Source organism: Ictalurus furcatus, chromosome 1 (genome assembly GCF_023375685.1).
Source record: "Ictalurus furcatus strain D&B chromosome 1, Billie_1.0, whole genome shotgun sequence".
NCBI lineage: Eukaryota > Metazoa > Chordata > Actinopteri > Siluriformes > Ictaluridae > Ictalurus > Ictalurus furcatus.
The window spans coordinates 16,497,690-16,517,792 of NC_071255.1; the positions used below are offsets into that span (position 1 = coordinate 16,497,690).

At 37.0% G+C, this 20,103-nt stretch overlaps 2 protein-coding genes across 3 annotated transcripts; both read right to left on the reverse strand.

Moving 5' to 3' along the window:
- Nucleotides 1–72: 72 nt before the first annotated feature.
- On the reverse strand, nt 73–3,115 carry LOC128610305 (protein S100-A1). Its single transcript, XM_053629543.1, has 3 exons — nt 2,994–3,115; nt 1,699–1,856; nt 73–1,529 (listed from the first exon to the last, which is right to left on the reverse strand). Exons 2-3 carry the CDS (start codon nt 1,837–1,839, stop codon nt 1,380–1,382), a joined length of 291 nt encoding a protein of 96 aa, XP_053485518.1. The 5' UTR covers nt 1,840–1,856; nt 2,994–3,115; the 3' UTR covers nt 73–1,379.
- Nucleotides 3,116–7,391: 4,276 nt separating this feature from the next.
- On the reverse strand, nt 7,392–13,699 carry tlr18 (toll-like receptor 18). Of its 2 annotated transcripts, none has more exons than XM_053629515.1 (4): nt 13,397–13,699; nt 9,917–10,899; nt 8,625–9,801; nt 7,392–8,355 (listed from the first exon to the last, which is right to left on the reverse strand). In XM_053629515.1, the coding sequence occupies exons 2-4, from the start codon at nt 10,891–10,893 to the stop codon at nt 7,930–7,932; spliced, it is 2,580 nt and encodes an 859-aa protein (XP_053485490.1). In that variant the 5' UTR covers nt 10,894–10,899; nt 13,397–13,699; the 3' UTR covers nt 7,392–7,929. The 2 variants fall into 2 exon arrangements, with proteins under 2 accessions (XP_053485490.1, XP_053485499.1); XM_053629524.1 differs by having other exon boundaries at nt 13,611–13,692.
- Nucleotides 13,700–20,103: the final 6,404 nt, after the last annotated feature.

The window sequence follows — 20,103 nt, forward strand, 5'->3', positions numbered from 1 at the left end:
ACCTCACCTCCACTTAATCACGTCACCTCATTTATAAACTCGCACGCCTTATGCAAGCTGAAGATTCTCCAGAAGGTGGGGCTATTACCACTCAAGTAGCGTTTGTATGCATTCATCAGTGTAAATTAGAGAACTGGCATGAACCCACAACAGTGCGAACTCATGAAGGTACATATATTTGCAATTTACAACTATTGGATTCATAACCTACCCCTCACATATTTGTTTGTTAAATGACTAACTGAATCTGCTAATCATGGTTTCCTCACAAAGCATTTCTCAAGACAGATACTTAAATCATCTTATTGATATTGAACTTTCTTCACTGCCTCCTCTGAATTGGCTGCTTGTCACGATCAAGTTGGATTTCTTTCATGCATAAAGATTGAGATTATTGTTTGCTGTACCTGATCTGGCAAATGCATTGCCACCAATTCAAGGAGCACTAACTGAATAACTGTTACAGGACTATTGCATGAAAGTATTTACTGTAGCTTTAAACAATCTGCATCAGTGCTGTCCTGAATCTGTGGAGTTTAAATTGACCCCACAGTGTTCAATTCTTTTAATACAAGAGTTCATGAGGGCCAAGAACCCCTGTGTGGTATTTTGTTACCTGGGACACTTCTCACCTAGGCCTAGAAGGTAGCAAAGTGTTTGAGCTGTTGAGGCCATATAGATGTTGGTGGCTTTTGATATAAATGTGCACAGAACAAACTGTTTCTTTGCCTAGTTCCCTTGGAAAAAAAAAAAAAAAAAAAAAATTGAGATCAGAGCACAAAGGCCAACCATAGAATGCTCTGCCATGGCTTGGAATCTCATTGAAGAGCCCAACATATGGCATCTTGGCAGTGCAGGAATTTGACCCCTCACCCTTCCAACATCCTTTATCACCTAGCCAGTACGGCCTGCTAAATTGGGGTCCAATCGCTAAAATATCAGTATGTGTTTTATTACAATCACAATAAGTTTCATAGTGCCCACTGTGAAGTGATTTTCACATTTGGTCATGAAAAATTTATCTGCAGTACAATGCTATCAGTGCTTTACATTTCTAAAAGCTCCTCCAGGTGAACATAAAATGACTTTAGTTGCCTTCAAACTTACATGTTCTTGCAGTCAGTCAACTAGTAATTCTAAAATAATGGCAACAGGATCCAAATGTGGTAGTCCAAAATGAAAAGGTCATGTTTGCTGCTACACCTTTCATTGGTGGATAAAGGGGTCCAAACTGCTTCCATGAAGACCTACTAGGGATTTGCATCCAGGCTCTTCAATGGCAAAGTACCATGGTGGTTTTATACAAAAGAATGATCATGTGCTCAGTGCAATACACTTTATTAACGCAGAAGAGAAAGTCCAGATGACCTGAACAGGTATCAGTTTTTCATACACTGAACAAAGAAGTCATTACATGCCACAGTAAGTGCTGCCACCAGAACTACAAATTCCTGGAAATCCACTTCTCCATCTCGGTTCTCATCTAGATCAGACATTATCTTCTCCACAACCAGTGGATCTTTGCTTGCCTGGAATGAGAATGCAGTAGTCTCAGACTTGTATTTAACAAATTTTAGCCAAGAGTTTAATATAGCATAGAAAGTTAACTCATTTAAACATTCACTTTTATCCAAAGCAACTAGTGAGAAAATACAAGCAGAGCGATATCAAGCAGAGAACAATACACGTAGTACTCACAGCTAAGAAGTCACTTAGTTCTCCTTGTAGAAGGCTCTTCATCTCAGCTTTACTCAGTTTGTATTTGTCCCCTTCCTTGGAAGAATATGTGTGGAAGACTTTGATAAGGCTGTCCATTGCACTTTCCAACTGAGAAACCATTTTTCTACAGTGATTCCCTGTGTGAAGCATTAAGGTCCAATCAAGCCTGTTAGTGCTGATCATTCATTAACATCGTTCTAAATTAATAAAGGCACATTAATACATCACCCATTTGTAATCAACTCTCTAGGTAAAGTAACTTAACATTTATAATTCTTTTCAAAGATTCTCCAGTAATGGAATTCCTTAGAGGAACAACATATCCTATTCTCAATTACACACACTCCTCTTCTACCCATTATGAACACCTGCTGACCCCTTAACAACTCCAATCCACTGACCAATTTCTCACTGCTATGGAGGGATCTGGTGTCTCCGGGTAACAAGTTGTTTGGCCCCAGGAGACTGATGTTCAGAGGGAATAGGAGGACTGACATGCATCAAATATTTAAGTAGTCTTTTGTTGCAGTTTAAAAGGTTGAGAATGGCCATCTAAAATAAAGTCATGTTCTTAATGTAATTCTTCTAGAAAACATTAAAATATCCAAAATAAAGTGACAACTTTAGCAGGCCCATCATTCTGATACCCAATTTGAAGTTTTGAACAAAAAGAAGATAAATCTAGACAGCTATTTAAATAGTAAAACCACCCACAGGATGCCATAACCTACACCAAGTATGATATCCTTGGGCATCATCACTTAATCATCTTAGCTTTCTAAGCTACATTGTGTGAATATCTAACAGTACTCTGTAATATAATTATGAAGTAAACTTAAAACCAGACATGAATCCTAATAAAAAGCAATAAATAAAAACAGAGCTCCTTCTTTCTTTGTCACAGGGATGGATAGAAAACCTTTTACAACTTACATTTTAGTATGCACCTTTTACTCAGAACGGTGCATGTAGTGTACTTTGAAGCTCTACTCTAATCATGGTCAAATTATACACCTTAAATCTTTTTAAATATACACATTTCCAGATACATACTAAAAATGTCAAATAATTAAAATAATGTACGCATACACTTTAAAGTACAATTGCAGCGAAAAGAAAAGATAGCGTTTAGGATCATTTTTCCTTGAGTGTTGTTCTCGTTTAATTCTAACCAATTTCACATTACTTAGCCTGTCTCTTTTCTAGGCTAAAGATTATTTTTGGTTGTTGCCTTTTCAAGTAAGTAAACAAAAAGGAGAAATTAATTATCTTACCGAAAAAGTGAAAGCTGCAGCTGATACCTGAAGAGAGTCAAAACTGTCTTCCCTTTCTGCATGTCACGCATTAAATATCAGCGGTTCACCTGCGTGCTCTAATTAGCTGTGTGTCAGACCCCAGGTCACTCCTCGCCCCCTATAGGCGCTTCCTTAAACGCCCAAACAACAAAGGAACACATTATCACAAGGAGCAAGGAAGTCAACGAAAAATACATTAATAACTTTTTCATCATTACAAAAGCAAGTTTGAATTATTTTAAAGTAAATTTGTGTGTGTCGTAGACAAGAACACACTCTCTCTGCGTCTGCTCTGTTCAGTGAGTGTCTGAGAGCCGTAGTTTTAACAATGTCATGGATAACCAGACGCGCCCATCCTCTGTAATTGGGATAACCATGAGATATAACTCATCATTTTGTCAGTTAGATCTTGACCCCACCACCTTAAAATGATCTGACTGCTTCCATTTCCTCCTTTATTAATTGTTCAATTGCCTCTGCTACTATTCAGTTGGAATTAAATAAGGTGGTAGATCCACCTATTCTTTAAAAGCATGAGCGGGATCCCATTCTGGTAAACAGCTAAACCCATCTCTAATCTCCATTTTGTAGTAAGGTCATGGAAAGAGTTATTGCTTCCCAGCTGCAAGTCCACCTATAGTCTCCAATAATTATGATCACTTTCAGTCTGGTTTTCGCCTATCTCAGCACTCAGACAGCTCTTGTCAAGGTTGCTAATGATCTTATACACCCCATGGATTCTGGTGGTCTTACTATACTTTTATCTGCCTTGAGCTGAGCTTGTCAGCTGACAACATGCCATGTCATACACCTTGTCCATCTCTCAACCATTGTTATCACAGTTTTATCCCTCTCTTGGTTTAAGTCCCATCAAACAGACAGACAATATTTCATTTCAGTTGAGAAACACATATCTTCCACTATTACCCTCAGCTCATGGTGCCTCTCAGGGTTCTGTTCTTGGTCTTCTTCCCTTTACAATCTATTTGCTTTTCCTTATGGCCACGTTATCTATCATCACAGCCTTTATGCTGATGACACATCAAGATTTATGTTTACATAAACAAGATTTATGTTTCTGCCTGCCTTTTTACAGCCACACCATATCCTGATAAGTGCCTGTATCAGTGACATAAAGAACTGGATTATTATTTTTAATTTTATTTAAAATGTATTGTTATTATTATTATTATTATTATTATTATTATTAATAATAAGTTCAGAAAAATGCCCCTAATTCGCGTAATGTATTAATTTCAGTATTTATCTGTGTATTCTACTATGTATTTGTTCTTTGCATGCATACTGATGTAGATAAAATAGTTTTTAAAAGTGTCATATATTATTTTTTGTTTGTTTTAATTTATTTATGAAATTTTCTTATCATTAATTTATCAATTTATTCCTTTATGTATACATTTTTGTTTCTGTCAAATGCTGCATTTCTTCATCCATGATAATACAATGGGATGTGGAGTATTTTTAAATTATGCATTGCTATGATGTAGAGATTAGACATAAAAAGTTGTTTTCACCCTGTGGGCTGGGGCCACCCAGTGAATCATGGTGGTACTGCAGAGTATTATATTTTTTGAATAAATATACTCAGTTAAATTTGCCAAAAGGCCAACAGGCTCAGTTTAACCAAAGACAATTCCAATGTAATCATCTGGTTACAGCATGAAACATATGCTGGTTTTACAGCAAAAACATAATTAGGTTTTACATCATATAAAGTTAGTTTGCCTCTGAAACGTCATACAAATAAAGTTGATCCTATAAACTTCACCAAGCTACATCTAATTAAAAGAAAAAAACAACAATACACATTTTAGAAATTGTTTAGCAATGCTGATAAAAATAAGACTGCTGTTCTAGATAACTGGCCTGTTTTTACTGATTATTCATGGCTTATATAGGTTTGTAATGTCTGTCTGTTATTTTGAATTACACACAAATTAATTTGGCACTTCAAATTATTTTTAAAATGCATTGTTTTAAATACAGGATTACAATTCATTCAAAAGACTAAAAAAACACATTTTGAAACAGCTGCAAACAATTTTGAGGATCATCAACTATTATAATACCTGCTAATAGACATGGGATAGTTTTCACATTCACTTGTGTTAAGTCACTCTGAATTAATGTTACTCAAACCTCACTCTCTGAGGTGTGAATCACCCCAAACCATGTTAATGCCTGATTATGCAAATATTTATAGCGCTACAGAGCTTTACCCTATGTATATAAACTCTGTATGAAAGTAGGAAGATTCTCTGGAGCCTATTGGGTGACTACTAATGGGCAAAAGTAGTACAAATAATTAAACTAAAATAAAAAAAGATGATGTGAGGCATCTCGTATTCTAAATTCTAAAATGTGTGTGGCACTGTTGCATGTCTTCTCAAACAGGCTGAACTATTTAGCACAAGGCATAGCGATTTTGTTTTAATGGCAGTGTGTCCACCCACATCCAAGTTCAATATTTAGTGAAGATACAAAGAAGCAAACTTTCGCTCATTGGCTTTGCATGCATCAAAATGCAGCCAAGTGTGTCAATACTTTAATCTTTAATGAAAATACAGAGAAGTTTGAGTGCAAACATTATTAAACACAAGGAACATGTACACTCACAGACTACTTTATTAGGATCACCTGTACACCTACTCATTCATGCAATTATGAAATCAGCCAATCATGTGGCAGCAGTGCAATGCATAAAATCATGCAGATACGGACCAGCAGCTTCGGGTAATGTTCACATAAAAAATGTGATCTCAGTGATTTTGACCGTAGCATGATTGTTGGTGCTGGGCGGGCTGGTTGAGTATTTCTATAACTGCTGTTCTCCTGGGATTTTCACACACAACAGTCGCTAGAGTTTACTCAGAATGCTGCAATAAAGAAAAAAACATCCAATGAGCAGCACTTCTGCAGACAGAAACGCAGAGGTCAACAGAGAATGGCCAGACCGGTTTGAACTGCCATAAAGGCTACAGTAACTCAGATAACCACGCTGTACAATTGTGGTGAACAGAAAAGCATATCCATATGCACAACACATTGAACATTGAGGTGGATGGGCTACAAGAGCAGAAGTCCACATCGGATTCCACTTCTGTCAGCCAAGAACAGAAAGCTGAGTCTGCAGTGGGCACAGGCTCACCAAAACTGGACAGTTGAAGACTGGAAAAACATAGCCTGGTCTGATGAATCTTGATTTCTGCTGAAGCACACAGATGGTAGGATCAGAATTTGGCACCAACAGCATGAATCAACGGACCCAACCTGCCTTGTGGTTGGCGGAGCTAGGGTAATGGTGTGGGGAATGTTTTCTTGGCACAATTTGGGCCCGTTAATACCAATCAATCATCACTTGAATGCCACAGCCTATTTGAATATTGTTGCTGACCATGTGAATCCCTTCATGGCCACAATTTACCATCTTCTAATGGCTATTCCAGCATGATAATGCACCATGTCTCAAAGCAAAACTCGTCTCAAACTGGTTTCATGAACATGACAATGAGTTCATTGTTCTTCAGTGGCCTTCCTAGTCACCGGATCTGAATCCAATAAAACTCATTTGGGATGTGGTAGAACGGGAGATTCACAGCATGAACGTGCTCCTGAAAAATCTGCAGGAATTGTGTGATGCAATCATGACAACATGGCCCAGAATCTCAAAGGAATGTTTCCAGCATCTTGTGGAATCCATGCCATGAAGAATTGAGGCTGTTTTGAGAGCAAAGGGAGGTCCTACCCAGTATGAGTATAGTGTTCCTATTAAAGTGCTTGGTGAGTGTATGTATTTTTTGTAGCTGAATCTCAAATGATGTTCTATACCATGCATGTAGGACACAAGGTAGGGTGTACTGTTGTGCTATATTCTATGTAGGGAGCAAACAAAGTGAATCAGAATTTACTTGGGTCTCAAGTAAGAAATGTACAATATAACATAAGAAAAAAACTTTACTCTGATTAATGAATAAAAAAGACATTATACTGTTAGATAAAACCGTGTTGCATCTTTAAAGAAATGCCTTTTAAAAGAGGAAGAAACGTTGGCAGTCAGTCCCTACTGGACATTTCTCTGCTAGTAGAAAAGAGACTTTAGCTAGAGACATTAATCAGTGAAGTCAGTGAAGTTTGTGTTTGACCAATCAATGATCAACACTATTTAAAGGATGATTGACAAATGAAAGGAAAAATTGGCTGCTCTTTAATGCTATGGAGGGAATATTGCTGGCATGTTTTGGTCCACTGTCTTCTTAAAGGAAACGACCATCGCAAATCAATTCAAAGCTGCTCTGACTGATCACATTTATCCTATGAGAAACATCTTTATCCTGATGTGAGTGGCCTTCACAGTCATTTGATCTCAACCCACGTTAACACCTATGGGAAATTTTGAACCGATGTGTTAGACAGTGCTCTCAACCACCATGATCAAAACACCAATTGAGGGAATATCCTTTGCATAAATGCTGTTTATCCTTTCAGCATAGTTCCAGAGACTTGTAGAATATATGCCAAGGAGCACTGAAGCTTGTGGTAGCCTGACATCTTACTAAGACACTTCATGTTGTTTTTTTCCTTTAAATTGTCATCTGTCTGTATATATACCAGCTTGGTTGCATGGTATGTGGGCAAGAACAGTAAACAAATTCAGCACGGGTAATTAGATTGTGGAACAGCTTGCTTGGCAGTGGAAAAATGACAACATGCGGGATCATGGTTAGTTTTTTGCACTGAGCAGTGCAGCACCATCCAGTGGAAAAGCACTAATAGCTTTCGCAAGATGCACTTCATTGTGATATGCATCAGCACAACTTATTCACTGTTCATTAATATTAAGCTATCTACATCAGTGATATCCTGAGTGATCCTCTGAGCTTTTCTGTGGAAGACCTCAAGCTTTTCCTTCAATCTGAAGTTTAATCTCTGATGCCTCATCTATCTTTGGACCAGAATCTGCAGACTTTTGATTCTCGTGGACTAGCTCAATCACAGACACTGTGTTCATTCTTGTGGAACACCTGCGCATGGAGGATGAAAACTGCCGTGTGAGGTTAGGTTTTCCCATGACACTCCTCAGCTGCTCCCAGAAGAAGGCTTGATGTTTGGGCTGTTCAGGCCACTCTAAATAGGTTTTGTTGCTCAGCATCTTTTTGAGTTTACAGTACTTGCTGGGCAGGGAGTTTGGATCGATGGGTTCCTTCACCACTAGGATGACATCACTGGTCTTGCCCATGCCCATGGCTCGCTGCTGGGCAAAGTAGAGCTCATAGTTGCACCACTCACTGTTCACAAAGTGCCGTGACAGGACAAAGATAACCTTAACAATGAAACAGGTGGTTAGAATGTTTTGCAAAATGGTTAAAGTGCACTCATGCATGTGACCTGTCAACTTGGAAAGGATGAAATTCTAACAGTTTAGACAAACATGTTATTGTATGTCTATATCCATTTGTATGGCTTTCAACAATAAGTAAGTAAATTTAAAATGTAAGCTATAGTATGCATTATTTTACTTTTTGTATGCCATTAAATCATTTGGACTTATTGTATTCTTTCCTCTGTGGGCTTGAATTTCATTTTACGTACCTTCCGACTGTTTTCAATGTTCTCAATTATGTTGTCAATGATCCATTTTCCTGGCATAAAGTCTCTTTCATGGATACAAAGACGGTAAGGGGGCTTACAGTTCTCCAGACATGGTAACAGCTCATCCCTTACCCAGTCTGCATCTGAGTGGCTATAGGAAATGAAGGCATGAAAAGTATAGTCCATGGAAAGCTTTAGTTCTTCTTTATGAGACCTATACTTGGCCCTAAGGATTTGGTATGTAGCTTTAGCATACCATGGTATATTAAAGAAATAGCATATTAGCATGAGTGCTAGCACGGCACCTGCCGTGGTGACTACAGAGGTAGCAATGACCAGCCTGATATCACACACTATCTGACCAGGGAGATAATGAGATACCATTGTATTGAGTAGGTCTTCTGGGTGGTAACACCTGTAGTTTTCCGGCCAGTCTGTGATGTTAACATTGCCCTTGATTGCAGTTTCCTGTATGAAATTGTGGAGCTCACAAGTACAATAGTAAGGGTTGTTACCTGCCCTGAGTTGCTCCAGGTTAGGCATTCCCTTGAAAGACCTCATGCTAATAATCCCAAAAGAGTTTCCGTCCAAAGCCAGTGACTTTAAACTGGGGCTCTTCCAGTCAGAGGGAATGAATTTAATTTTGTTACCACTGAGGTAGACCTCCTTCAGATTGATGGCCTTCCTGAAGTAGTTCACATCTAATTGGTCTAAATTACAGTAGGAGAGATCGAGGTACAATACAGTAGTTGGGAGACATCTGAAGCTGTCAATAACCATACTGTTATGGTTAGCGATGACTGTGGTGATGTTCTGTTTCCAAGAGCAGGGGCTGTTCCCTTTAAAACCCAACTGGTTGTGACTGATGTCAATTACCTGTAGGTTACTAAACTCCCCAGCAAGAGATGCAAAAGAGCTGAGGCTGGTCAGTTTGTTATTGCTGAGATTAAAGGTGTGAAGCGCTGACATTATATCTGTGTAGTCACATTGCTGGGTAAAGAGAAAATTGTCCTTAAGATTGTTTTTGGATACATCAAGTATTTCAACCCCTCTCATCTCCTCCCATGCATCACAGGGCACAATATTAAAATTCACATTGTTGATGCGTAGGTGACGGATCTTGTTTAACCATGTAAAACTCCAGTCAAAGCGTAGGATGTCTGGGTTGCTGATATCCCTGTAAAATCAAACATAACAATCAGGGCAACTGTTCATTCTGACTATTTTATATGATCTTGAGATATTAAGAAGAGGTACATGTCCTTGTTCATATAAACAGATGAAATACTTACGACAAAACCAACATGTCCAGTGCTAGGTTTGTCAGACTGGATTCCTCCTCACTATTCACAAATGTTTGTGACAGGGTAAAATCAACGAAGAACAGTCCTAGAGCTTTAATCTCACTTTTTGCTAAATTCATAAGGGCCATTCTTAGGAGGTCCTCATTGAATTTCCCATGGTGAAAGGTCAGCAACTGGGAGTTTATATTTTGTAAGCCATAGAAAATATCCTCTGTGTCGGTATAGTACATAAACGCAAAGAGATTACGGAAACGAATGGCTTCAAATGTTTTGTTTTCAATGTCTTTTAGTATCAGAGGAAGTGCATATGTTCTGTTATCTATGGCTATATCCAGCCACAAATTTGCAGTTTGGATGTTCTTGAGATACCCTGGATCATAAACATCCAGGCTAGAACCAGTACTAATAGCAATCCTCTCCAGATGTATGTTGGCTAACACATCAAGATCCCCCTTTTTCAAAGTGCTCAGAACAGGACCACCCAAGGACAATAGTTTTAGACTCTTGAAATTCAAAAACACATCATCCAGAGTTGCCTCAGTGTAGAGATTATTTGCCATCTCTAAAATTTTAAGCCTGCTGAGTGGTGCAAGAGCTTTTGATGGAATGGTAGTCATTGAGTTATTGAACATATTCACTTCTTCCAGTAGTAGATTTTTGTGAAAGGCCTCATCTTCAATCAAAGATATATTGTTAAACTTAAGCCAGAGGACGGTGAGGAGAGGTAGTTCAATGAAATCATCATTTCTGATAACCTGTAGAATGTTATAGGAAAGATCTAGCTTCTCTAGGGAAGAAGGCAGTTCCTCCACAGGCACTTGCTCCAGTCGCTGGCCTCGGCAGTCTGCTGTGCGCTGGTCAGCAGATATCAGACAGGATTGTTCAGCTTGAAATGGTAAGATGAGGAGTGATGCTTGGATGCCAAACACAAGCAGGAACAAAGTAAATACTCTCACATCTGCCATTTGGATCTATGTAGAGATATAACAGCATGGGTTATTATTAATGTGGTGTATAAACATAATCAAAGGGTGTTGGCATGGCCTTAACATTGTACATTTGTAAACAGCTAAAATTATGTAGCATTTCTTATATATTTAGAATAGAATAAAGAAACAATAAAAATGTAAAATCTTACATTCATTACAAATCTTACATTAAATGAATGACCAAAGAATTGTAAAATGTATTGTCTACATTTGATATAATGTTTTAAGTTTCGTCATCTACTTTTGATATTTAATATTTTGAGAAATAAAAATAAAATAATCCATAACCACGTTACCTGTACACTGTAGTACATAAATTTTAAATATTACAAATTTCTAATAATATCACATTATAACAATGTGGTAACCTGCAATCCAATTCTCTTTTCTGGACAATAAACCCCCAAGTGTCTGCAACCATTGTATTTTGATGCTAGTCTGTAGGTTCTTGTCAGGTCTGTGCTCAAAAAGTTTAAGGGATAGTTCACCTAAAAATGAAAATGACTTTTTATGTTACTTTTCATAACATAAAAGACGATCCCCCACTCTTTTCCACTCTATTGCAGCTCTATTCCATAAAATGGCAGAAGATAGTGATCATGTGCTTTAAAGGTGCACTATAAAGGCGCCATAAAAACTATACTCCAAGCGGCCATATGAGAGCTTTGTGTCATATGGACTGCTTTTCTGTATAGCTGTGTAAACATTCTTCAAAATTCTCCTTTTGTGTTACACTGAAAACAGCGTACAGGTTTAGAACAACTTGAGGGTAAGTAAATACTTTTGTGTAAGTAATTTTGTCTGGCTTGCTGACACAGTCATGTCGTTTTACAGAGACATTATGACAATAATGAAAAGCCAATCAAATTATGTAATTTTTGGTACAGCAGAAAAAAGGGTAAGCTGACTGAAAGTTTTGTAATTCATATTTGGTCTACTGTTTGGAACATATTCACTATATCTGTACATAATAAGATGAAAGCCTGCCTGGGGGTAGAGAGTGAGTAAAACTGAAATATAATAAACCATCTAATCTAAGTAGTTTTTGTATTGTAATACACACTGACCTTACTGTAGTTATTTTGGTCCTAAATATAAAGGTCACGTAAATTATATATATATATATATATACATATATATATATATATATATATATATATATATATATATATATATATATATATATATTTGGGCCTTTATTACTTAGAGAACTAAAAAGGACCATTACATTTGTGGACCCCACCCCCACCAAATGGTTTGGTCCCCCCAAAGTACAGGATGTGGTTACGCCATTGCTTCAAAGCTGACTGCATGCCAAGTACAGAAGACAGAAATGTGCTGTTTCCTAATTACTTTTCAGTTTCTTGCTCAGAGGTGTTTTATTTGACAAGAACTGTGCTTATCTTTATTACCTTGCATGCAGGGCCATAACCAAGCTCAGCATTTTATTAGGATCCATATTGCAAAAATGTCATCAACTTCACATCGTGAACAACACCACCAAATGTGTATGATACCAAGTTCTATTTTCTAACCTTCTTTATCTGCTTTATCTTCCATTCCAATGCTTCCTTGTTTTTACCCATTTTATCCATTCATTCACCAAAAAACAAACATTTCCCCAAGCATTAGGCTTTGAGAGATATAACTATCTACATACTAATGCAAAGGTGTGCAGGATGCAATGAACTACCTTATATCTAACACTGATTCTCTTTTATAACATTTTAGTGAATATTATTGCTGAATGAATCTTTAAAAAAGAATAAATTTGATCAAAAGGACCATAGATAAAGATAAAAAAGACGAATGCAAGCTTAGACTACAATATACTATAATATCTGATTACAATATATTTATTCTGTCTAAATGAATGCTAATTGTTTTACTCAGTCTCAATCATTTAAGCATGTTACAAACACTTACCATTACAATCACGAGGGAAAAAAGGCACTGAGTGAATTAATACAGTAGAAGAGAAGTTTATGTGCGAGGTCACAGCGTCAACCCGTTAAAACAGATCTGTATAATACAGATTCAGTTTACTTTAGCTACTCATGTTCGCTCATAGACGTCCGTACCAACGTATCCTCCCCCTTTTTGGTACAATATGAAAGTTACTCAATAGTAATGTTTCACTATTTAATAAATTATTGATACACTCCATTTGTTGTTGTTGTTGTTGGTGATGATGATGATGATGATGTTGTTTTCAAACACACTCCGTAGAATGTTAAAATTCTGCTGAAATGTATAGAAGTGTAGGCTATAGACATAAATGTGTATGGAAAACCCCAGATATATGACGTTTATAAATAGCCCACGTGATTAAATGACGGTCAGAAAACCTATGCTATCCTCTTTTCTCGTTTCAAGCTTTGATAATCGTTCTACTCATTCATCATGCCATTAAAGCATGTTTACCTTTTACCTGCATTCTGAATAAAACTTTCTGAATCAACAAGACACTTGTACTTACTCCTGAATTAGTCGAAGGGATGATGGAGATTTTTACATTCTTAATCCTTCTGTGAACTAAATGTTTGCCTAGGCACTCGCCTAAAACACTTGATAGACTCTGAGAGACTGTTTCAGTTGAGCACGTCAAACACCGGCACGAAAAAACAGATTCCTGGCACCTCGGATTTCTCTGGTTTTACTGTGGAATGTCGGTGCGTTGAAGAATGTCATACCTGCGACAAGGATTACCAGTCAGTAAATGTGGCCCTTTACGGCATGACTGGTGCGTGGACGCGGTGTTTGTGCGCAGGGTGTAATCCCTCCCTTCCCGTCTCAGTGCCAACGGCTGAGATGTAGATCATAGTCTGCGAACCAGTCCAGTCCTGAAAAAGATCTTATCTCTGACGACAGCCACCCTCAAGAAACAGTCTTGCTTATACTCTAAGAACATTTAGAATCATTAAACTTTAAGTAGACATGGGCATGAGGTGTTCCCTCTAGCAACCACTTTATTATTATTATTATTATTATTATTATTATTATTATTATTATTATTATTATTAGTCGGTGTAGTTACTAATTTCATATAATGTGAAACTGAATGATTTGGCAAATAACTCAGTAATAGCAATTACTTATTAGTTCCATGGCTGCAAGCCTTATTATAATCTACTGTGTCAAGGTATGTTTCATATACTCTCTGCACTGTATTTGGCAACAGACATACAGCAGCACATCTTATGGCCCAGTGTACTCATGATGACACTCATCAATATCAGGTTTTGTCAGTGGTTTTCCTGGACCTTGGCCAATGTGTGCTGTATTTTCTCCAAAGGTGACCAAACACACAAACGCTCATTTTTAGATGCCTCATATTTCTCTTACCTCAGTGAAATTTGATGCAAGCCATGTCAGCATGAAAGCTTTAATATTTTGTACACTTGCAACTCATTGTGTGAGAAAAATATTAGATGAGAATTTGGTACTTGATGAAATTGTGTAACTGAAGTATGCTTAAAGGTGCCTAAATATAATTGTCTAGATTTATATTGTTTTGACTTCAAAGGTCTGGATGGAACAATAAACAAACAGGGAGGACAACAGCATTATCTCTCTAGTCAGTTTAGACATGAACTTTTTTCTGCTTCACTTTGTATTATTTTTCCCCCATCCTGGGAGAAGACACACTGACTGTCTGGATTTAACATATAATAAACTTACAGTATATGAACCCTTTTTATTAAATCTTCCCCTTTTTGGAGACCCATAACTAAACAGACAATTGGTTGCTCACTGGATTCTTTGCTGTAGGTGTATTCTTGAAGGCTCAAATCTTTGAGTCATTGAAAGCAGTAAACTAACTGAAAATTAAGCTATTTTATAGAATATCCCAGTATAGAAAATATTCTTGGGAACTATAACATTTACTGCACTTTGCAACTCAAAATACATGCAGATCTATCCAAATTTAATTTAAGATAACAGCTGAATTACCAGTCACTTATACAGTAAATGAAGTAAATGAACCTATGCTACCTATATTACTTACATCAATGGATTTTAAATTTTAAATAGATTTTGTTTGGCAAAATTTAATGCTCATTCTTTTTTACATCCTCAATTAGAGATATACTGTTAAAACTACAAAATCACTGGAGGAGAAAAGATGGAGTAGAGTATTATAAATTTTGTTGTTCCAAGAAATTAAATCTTTGATAAAACATCACTTTGCAAGTATTGTTGTACTATATTTTCATTAAGAAAGATGGCAGTAAGTGAAAAAGTATAGGTCAACCACTTTCTTGGTCCAAAGTGTCCACACAGTCTGAATGCATGAGAAAGTGCAACGGAATGAGGGTGTTTTGTTTTTACTACTTAATAGTACTACCGTCCCCCGCCCCCCTATTTACAGTTCTTGAAGTTTTGTGTACTGGAGTAATGTCATTTTTTTGAGGTGTTGAATTACATGCTTTAAACAAACATTTCATGACCCTAAAATTACAACCCCAATTTCATGTTGGGATAGTATTGAAAATGCAAAAAAACAAAAAAAGTCATTTGAAAATTCAATTCACCCTGTACTATACTGAAAACACATTATTAACACATTATTTGATGTTTTACTTTGTGAATTTAATTTAATTTTGAAAATGTACACTCATGTAAAATATGATGACTGCAACACACTCCAAAAAAGTTGGGACAGTCGACTGTTTACCACTGTGTAACATCACCTTTTCTTTTAATAACACTTATTAATTGTTTGGGTGCTGAGTGAAGACACCAGCTGTTTAAGTTTAGCAAGTGGAATTTTCCCCCATTCATCCATTATGCATTTCTTCAGCTGTGCAACTGTACAGGACCTTTGCTGCCTTATTTTGTGCTTCATAATGCGTCACACATTCTCAGTCGGAGACAGGTCAGGACTGCAGGCAGGCTATGCAAGCACCCGCACTCTCTGCTTACGCAACTATGTTGTAATCCGGGCAGAATGTGGTTTGGCGTTGTCCTGCTCTGGATGGCAGCATATGTTGCTCCAAAATGTATACATATCTTTCTGCATTAATGGTGCCCTCACAGATGTGCAAGTTACCCATGCCATGGGCACTGACACACCTCCATACCGTGACAGATGTTGACTTTGGACAAGATGCTGATAACAGTTTGGATGGTCCTTTTCCTCTTTGGCCCAGAGAACACCACAGCTGTTTGGTCCAAAAACTATTTGAAATGTTGACTCGTCGGACCACAAAACACAATTCCACTGTGCTACTATCCATCTCAGATGAGAATGAGCCCAGAGAAGTGGGCGGTGCTTCTGGACAGTGTTGATGTATGGCTTCTGCTTTGCATTGTAAAGCCATAACGTGCATCTGTGGATGCAGCAGGGAATGGTGTTGACTGACATAGGTTTACCAAAGTTACTAATACAATAAGTTACATAGACTACTAATATTCCACATATGAGTTTGGAGTAAACAACAAACAAGTTTGACTGAAGTTTGATATATAAATACTTAAGAGTAAATACACATGAGAGTAAATGAAATATACATGATAGGAAGCTGAACTTAACAAAGTGATACTATAGCTGTGTCAAGGATGCAGTCCAACACATGGGGACTCTACCAAAGTGTCTAGTGTTACAGCAGAAGTCTGTTGAATCTCGTGGAAGATGAAGATGGGTACCAGCTATGTGTAGCTGCCTCAGTATTGACCATCTCAAGTATTCTGGGTCTAACTGGCTTAAATTCAAATCTGGCCCAAGCCCATCAGCACATTACTTATGTCCTTGCCTCTTTACACTAGTTGCCAGTCAATTTCTGCATTGATTTTAAAATCATGCTATTCGTTTTTAAAGCTTTGCATGGACTTGCTCCCCAGTAAATTCTGTATGCAATCTCCGTACCCCGTATACCCCATATAGAGTAGACTTTCTTTTATGTAAAGCACAGTCTTACCTAACAATCTCTCCCTCTCTTTACCTCCTTCTCCTTCTCTCCTTCTACCGAGCCACACATGATTTTATGGAGATGCTAGTGATCCTGATCCTTTATGCTCTCCGGACCTGCCTGATCCATTTGGATGCCCTACCTCTGGATGGAGCTCTCATCAACTCCAATTCCATATGGACATTCTCGCTGTGGTTGCTGGGACTAGGGTCACTACTATGGCCCTGGGACTGCAATTACCACATGCAATTCTGCACTCGGGTCTCCTTTGACCAGTGGACTAGTTCAACGAACAGACTTCATATAAAAACCATAATGAACTTTCCTTTGCTTTTACATTATCCGTTGTTAGCCAGATGAGGACGGGTTCCCTTCTGAGTCTGGTTCCTCTCAAGGTTTCTTCCTCTTAATGTCTTAGGGAGTTTTTCCTTGCCACCGTTGCCACCGGCTTGCTCAATTGGGATTAATCCACACACTTAAAATCTGTATCTTGTGTTTATATATTTCTGTAAAGCAGCTTTGAGACAATGACCGTTGTCAAAAGTGCTAGACAAATAAAATTTAATTGAATTAAAAATTGAAAGTATACTGCCGCAAGAGCTCTTCAATCATCCAGTCAACTACCTGTTTCAGTCCCTCGTTCACATTTTAAAACTAAAGGTGACCGGACTTTCTCAGTAGCTGCTCCCAGGCTCTGGAATAGTCTCTCTTTTCATATTAGATCTTCCCCCTTATTAGATCTTCAATATTAGATCTTCACTTTCAAATCTTCTCTAAAAACCCACTTTTATTCATTATCTTTTAATTCTTTCTGAGGGTGTAGAATTTTAACATGTCCATCTGTATTTGATACTATTAAATGTTTTTTTGTTGTTGTTGTTTTTTTTTTTTAAATATGTTTTATACTACTTGTACAGCACTTTGGTTTCAATTTCTGTTGTTTTTAAATGTGCTTTATAAATAAATAAACTAAACTAAACTAATATTGGAAAAATCTCTCTAAAAATCTAATTTAGTTTTAGCAGTTTTTGCCTGTATTCTGCCACTTTTATTGTAGACTACAGCTTATAGCCAGATTATGTGGTTGGCTCAATGCAAAATAACTTGGGAATACATACCATATATAGTATATATGGTAAATATATATAAATTAATTTAACCCAATCATCATAAAATGACTGTTTGTAAAAAAAAAAAAAAAAAACATATTTTTTTTAAAAGAAGCATACTTTAAATGTAAATGAATTTAATCGCAGCAAAGTTTTTAATGCTGAGTCTTTCTGTTGTCTTGTGTAACAGTAAAATTCTTCAGTCTTCAGTGTCAAGAAATGAAACTGATGTGCGTTCCATTATGTTTTAATACTTACTGTACAGCGAGGGATCCCTCAAAGTCCTCACTGTGGAGGGTGTAGTCTTTGCCAGGAGTAGACCAGCCATGATCATTTCAGAATGCACTGAAATATCTTCATATTTTCCTCAATCCTATTTCAGCTCAACACTGGCCACTCTCCAGGATAATAGGTCTCACGTGTTGCTTGTGATTGCTCTTGTTTTATCTTTGTAACCTGGGCATATACTGTGCACCACTTTGTTTACTGGAGTGTAATATTTTTTTTTTACAACTGTAAAAACTGTTTCCTATTTCTTCTCTTCTAATTCTAACTGTTTTCGTTTTTCTAGTTTCCCTAGTTTCCTAGATACTCATTTTGTGGATCTCTACCTGCATGTTTGAACAGTGATGAATTTACCTTGGGTTATCGACCAGTGATATAACTCTACTGTAATTCAGGCACCCATTTGCTACAGAAGACTTTGCCATCCATTCTTGTAACTAGTCTTTTAAGGTTGCAAGCTTAGCTTCAGATCTAGTTAGCATTAGTTTCTGTTTAGTTAGGCCCTAGTTTAGTTACTATCTCTGTTTCTGTCCATCTCTTTTTCTGATCCCGTCTCTGAATCTGGTCCCACTGTGGACCTGGGCTCAGGCCCAACTGTGGACCTAGACTCCATCACTTTTTCTTTGTAATACACTATAAAAAAAATAATATCTAGGACAAAAAAATATCTTTAATATAGACATATGTATCCAATATGAATATATTATTATAAATAAATATAAAATTAGGCAGCCTACTCTATACATTTTTATATTTTTAATTTAAATTGGTCTACTGGCAGATAATCTTGCTTATTTCAAGTGTTTTTTTCTAAAAGAAAGCAAAATTTAATGCCAGCAGAATAGGTCAACTTAAAATTAGTGGAAATGTCTAATAAATAGTCCTAGTAATCTTATATTTCTTGTAAAATACTCCCATAATGAGAAATATTAGATAAATATGCCTTTATTGGAGATATTTTCACTTATTGTTTGCTGTAAGACCATGACACCTGTTGTTCTAAATGATGTCTGCCGTGCTCTGTTCCTCTCTTCTGTATTTTTTTGAATGCTTTAGCAGCCACCTAGAGCACAGATCATTCCCACCTCCTGTTTTCCTAATTCCTGTTCCAGCTGTACCTTGACATCTCTCACTGATCATTGTTCATACCTGTTGCACATGATTGTCTCACTGGCCTGTATGTAGTATACCTTTCTAACATTAGTTTATCTTTATTGAAGTGGTGTTTTTTTGTTTGTGAAGTTTTGCATGCTTAAAACTGCAGTTCTTAGTCATTTGTATCCTACTTACTCATGTTATTATACTAAATTCCTTGTATTCTAACTCCTTTAATTCTTACAATTCCATTTCCTTACATATTATTACCGTGGTGGTGGTGGTGGTGGCGGCGGTGTGTGTGTGTGTGCGCGTGTGTGTCTGACCTCTATCAATCTGTTTTGCTATTTGAATGGTAATGGCTATGAGCTGACTGCAGCTTCTGCATTTTAACTATTGTCAGTAGTCCCTACTTTAGACTGTAGTTGAGTATTTAAGGATTTCTTTTATGAATTTCACATTCCATTCACAGAATTTGTCTGCAAGCACACATTAGGTGCATGAGTTTGTTAATGTCTCAATATTGATCCACAAATGTTTTATTACTAGTGCTTAATCCCACCCTAGTTAAGTTGCATTTCAAGACTCAGATATAGTCATTGCCATATTAATGTATGTTTTACCTGCAGAGGGAAAAAAAAAAATCCATTACATTATATTATTGATAAATTAATAGTTTCATACTGGAATACTTGTAGGGCAATGAATCAAGGTCTATTCTAACATCTACAATAGTTTTTAGGTATCAAGCAAACACAAATATTATGCTAATGTGCAAGGCACTT

Excerpts from the sequence above, each read along its gene's own strand:
- LOC128610305 (XM_053629543.1), bottom strand. The coding sequence starts at position 1,839 with ATGGTTTCTCAGTTGGAAAGTGCAATGGACAGCCTTATCAAAGTCTTC. Across the intron at positions 1,530-1,698 it reads AACTAAGTGACTTCTTAGCT|GCAAGCAAAGATCCACTGGT; the intron begins GTGAGTACTACG and ends TTCTCATTCCAG.
- tlr18 (XM_053629515.1), bottom strand. The coding sequence starts at position 10,893 with ATGGCAGATGTGAGAGTATTTACTTTGTTCCTGCTTGTGTTTGGCATC. Across the intron at positions 9,802-9,916 it reads CTGGACATGTTGGTTTTGTC|GGATATCAGCAACCCAGACA; the intron begins GTAAGTATTTCA and ends TTGATTTTACAG. Across the intron at positions 8,356-8,624 it reads ACATTGAAAACAGTCGGAAG|GTTATCTTTGTCCTGTCACG; the intron begins GTACGTAAAATG and ends TTCATTGTTAAG.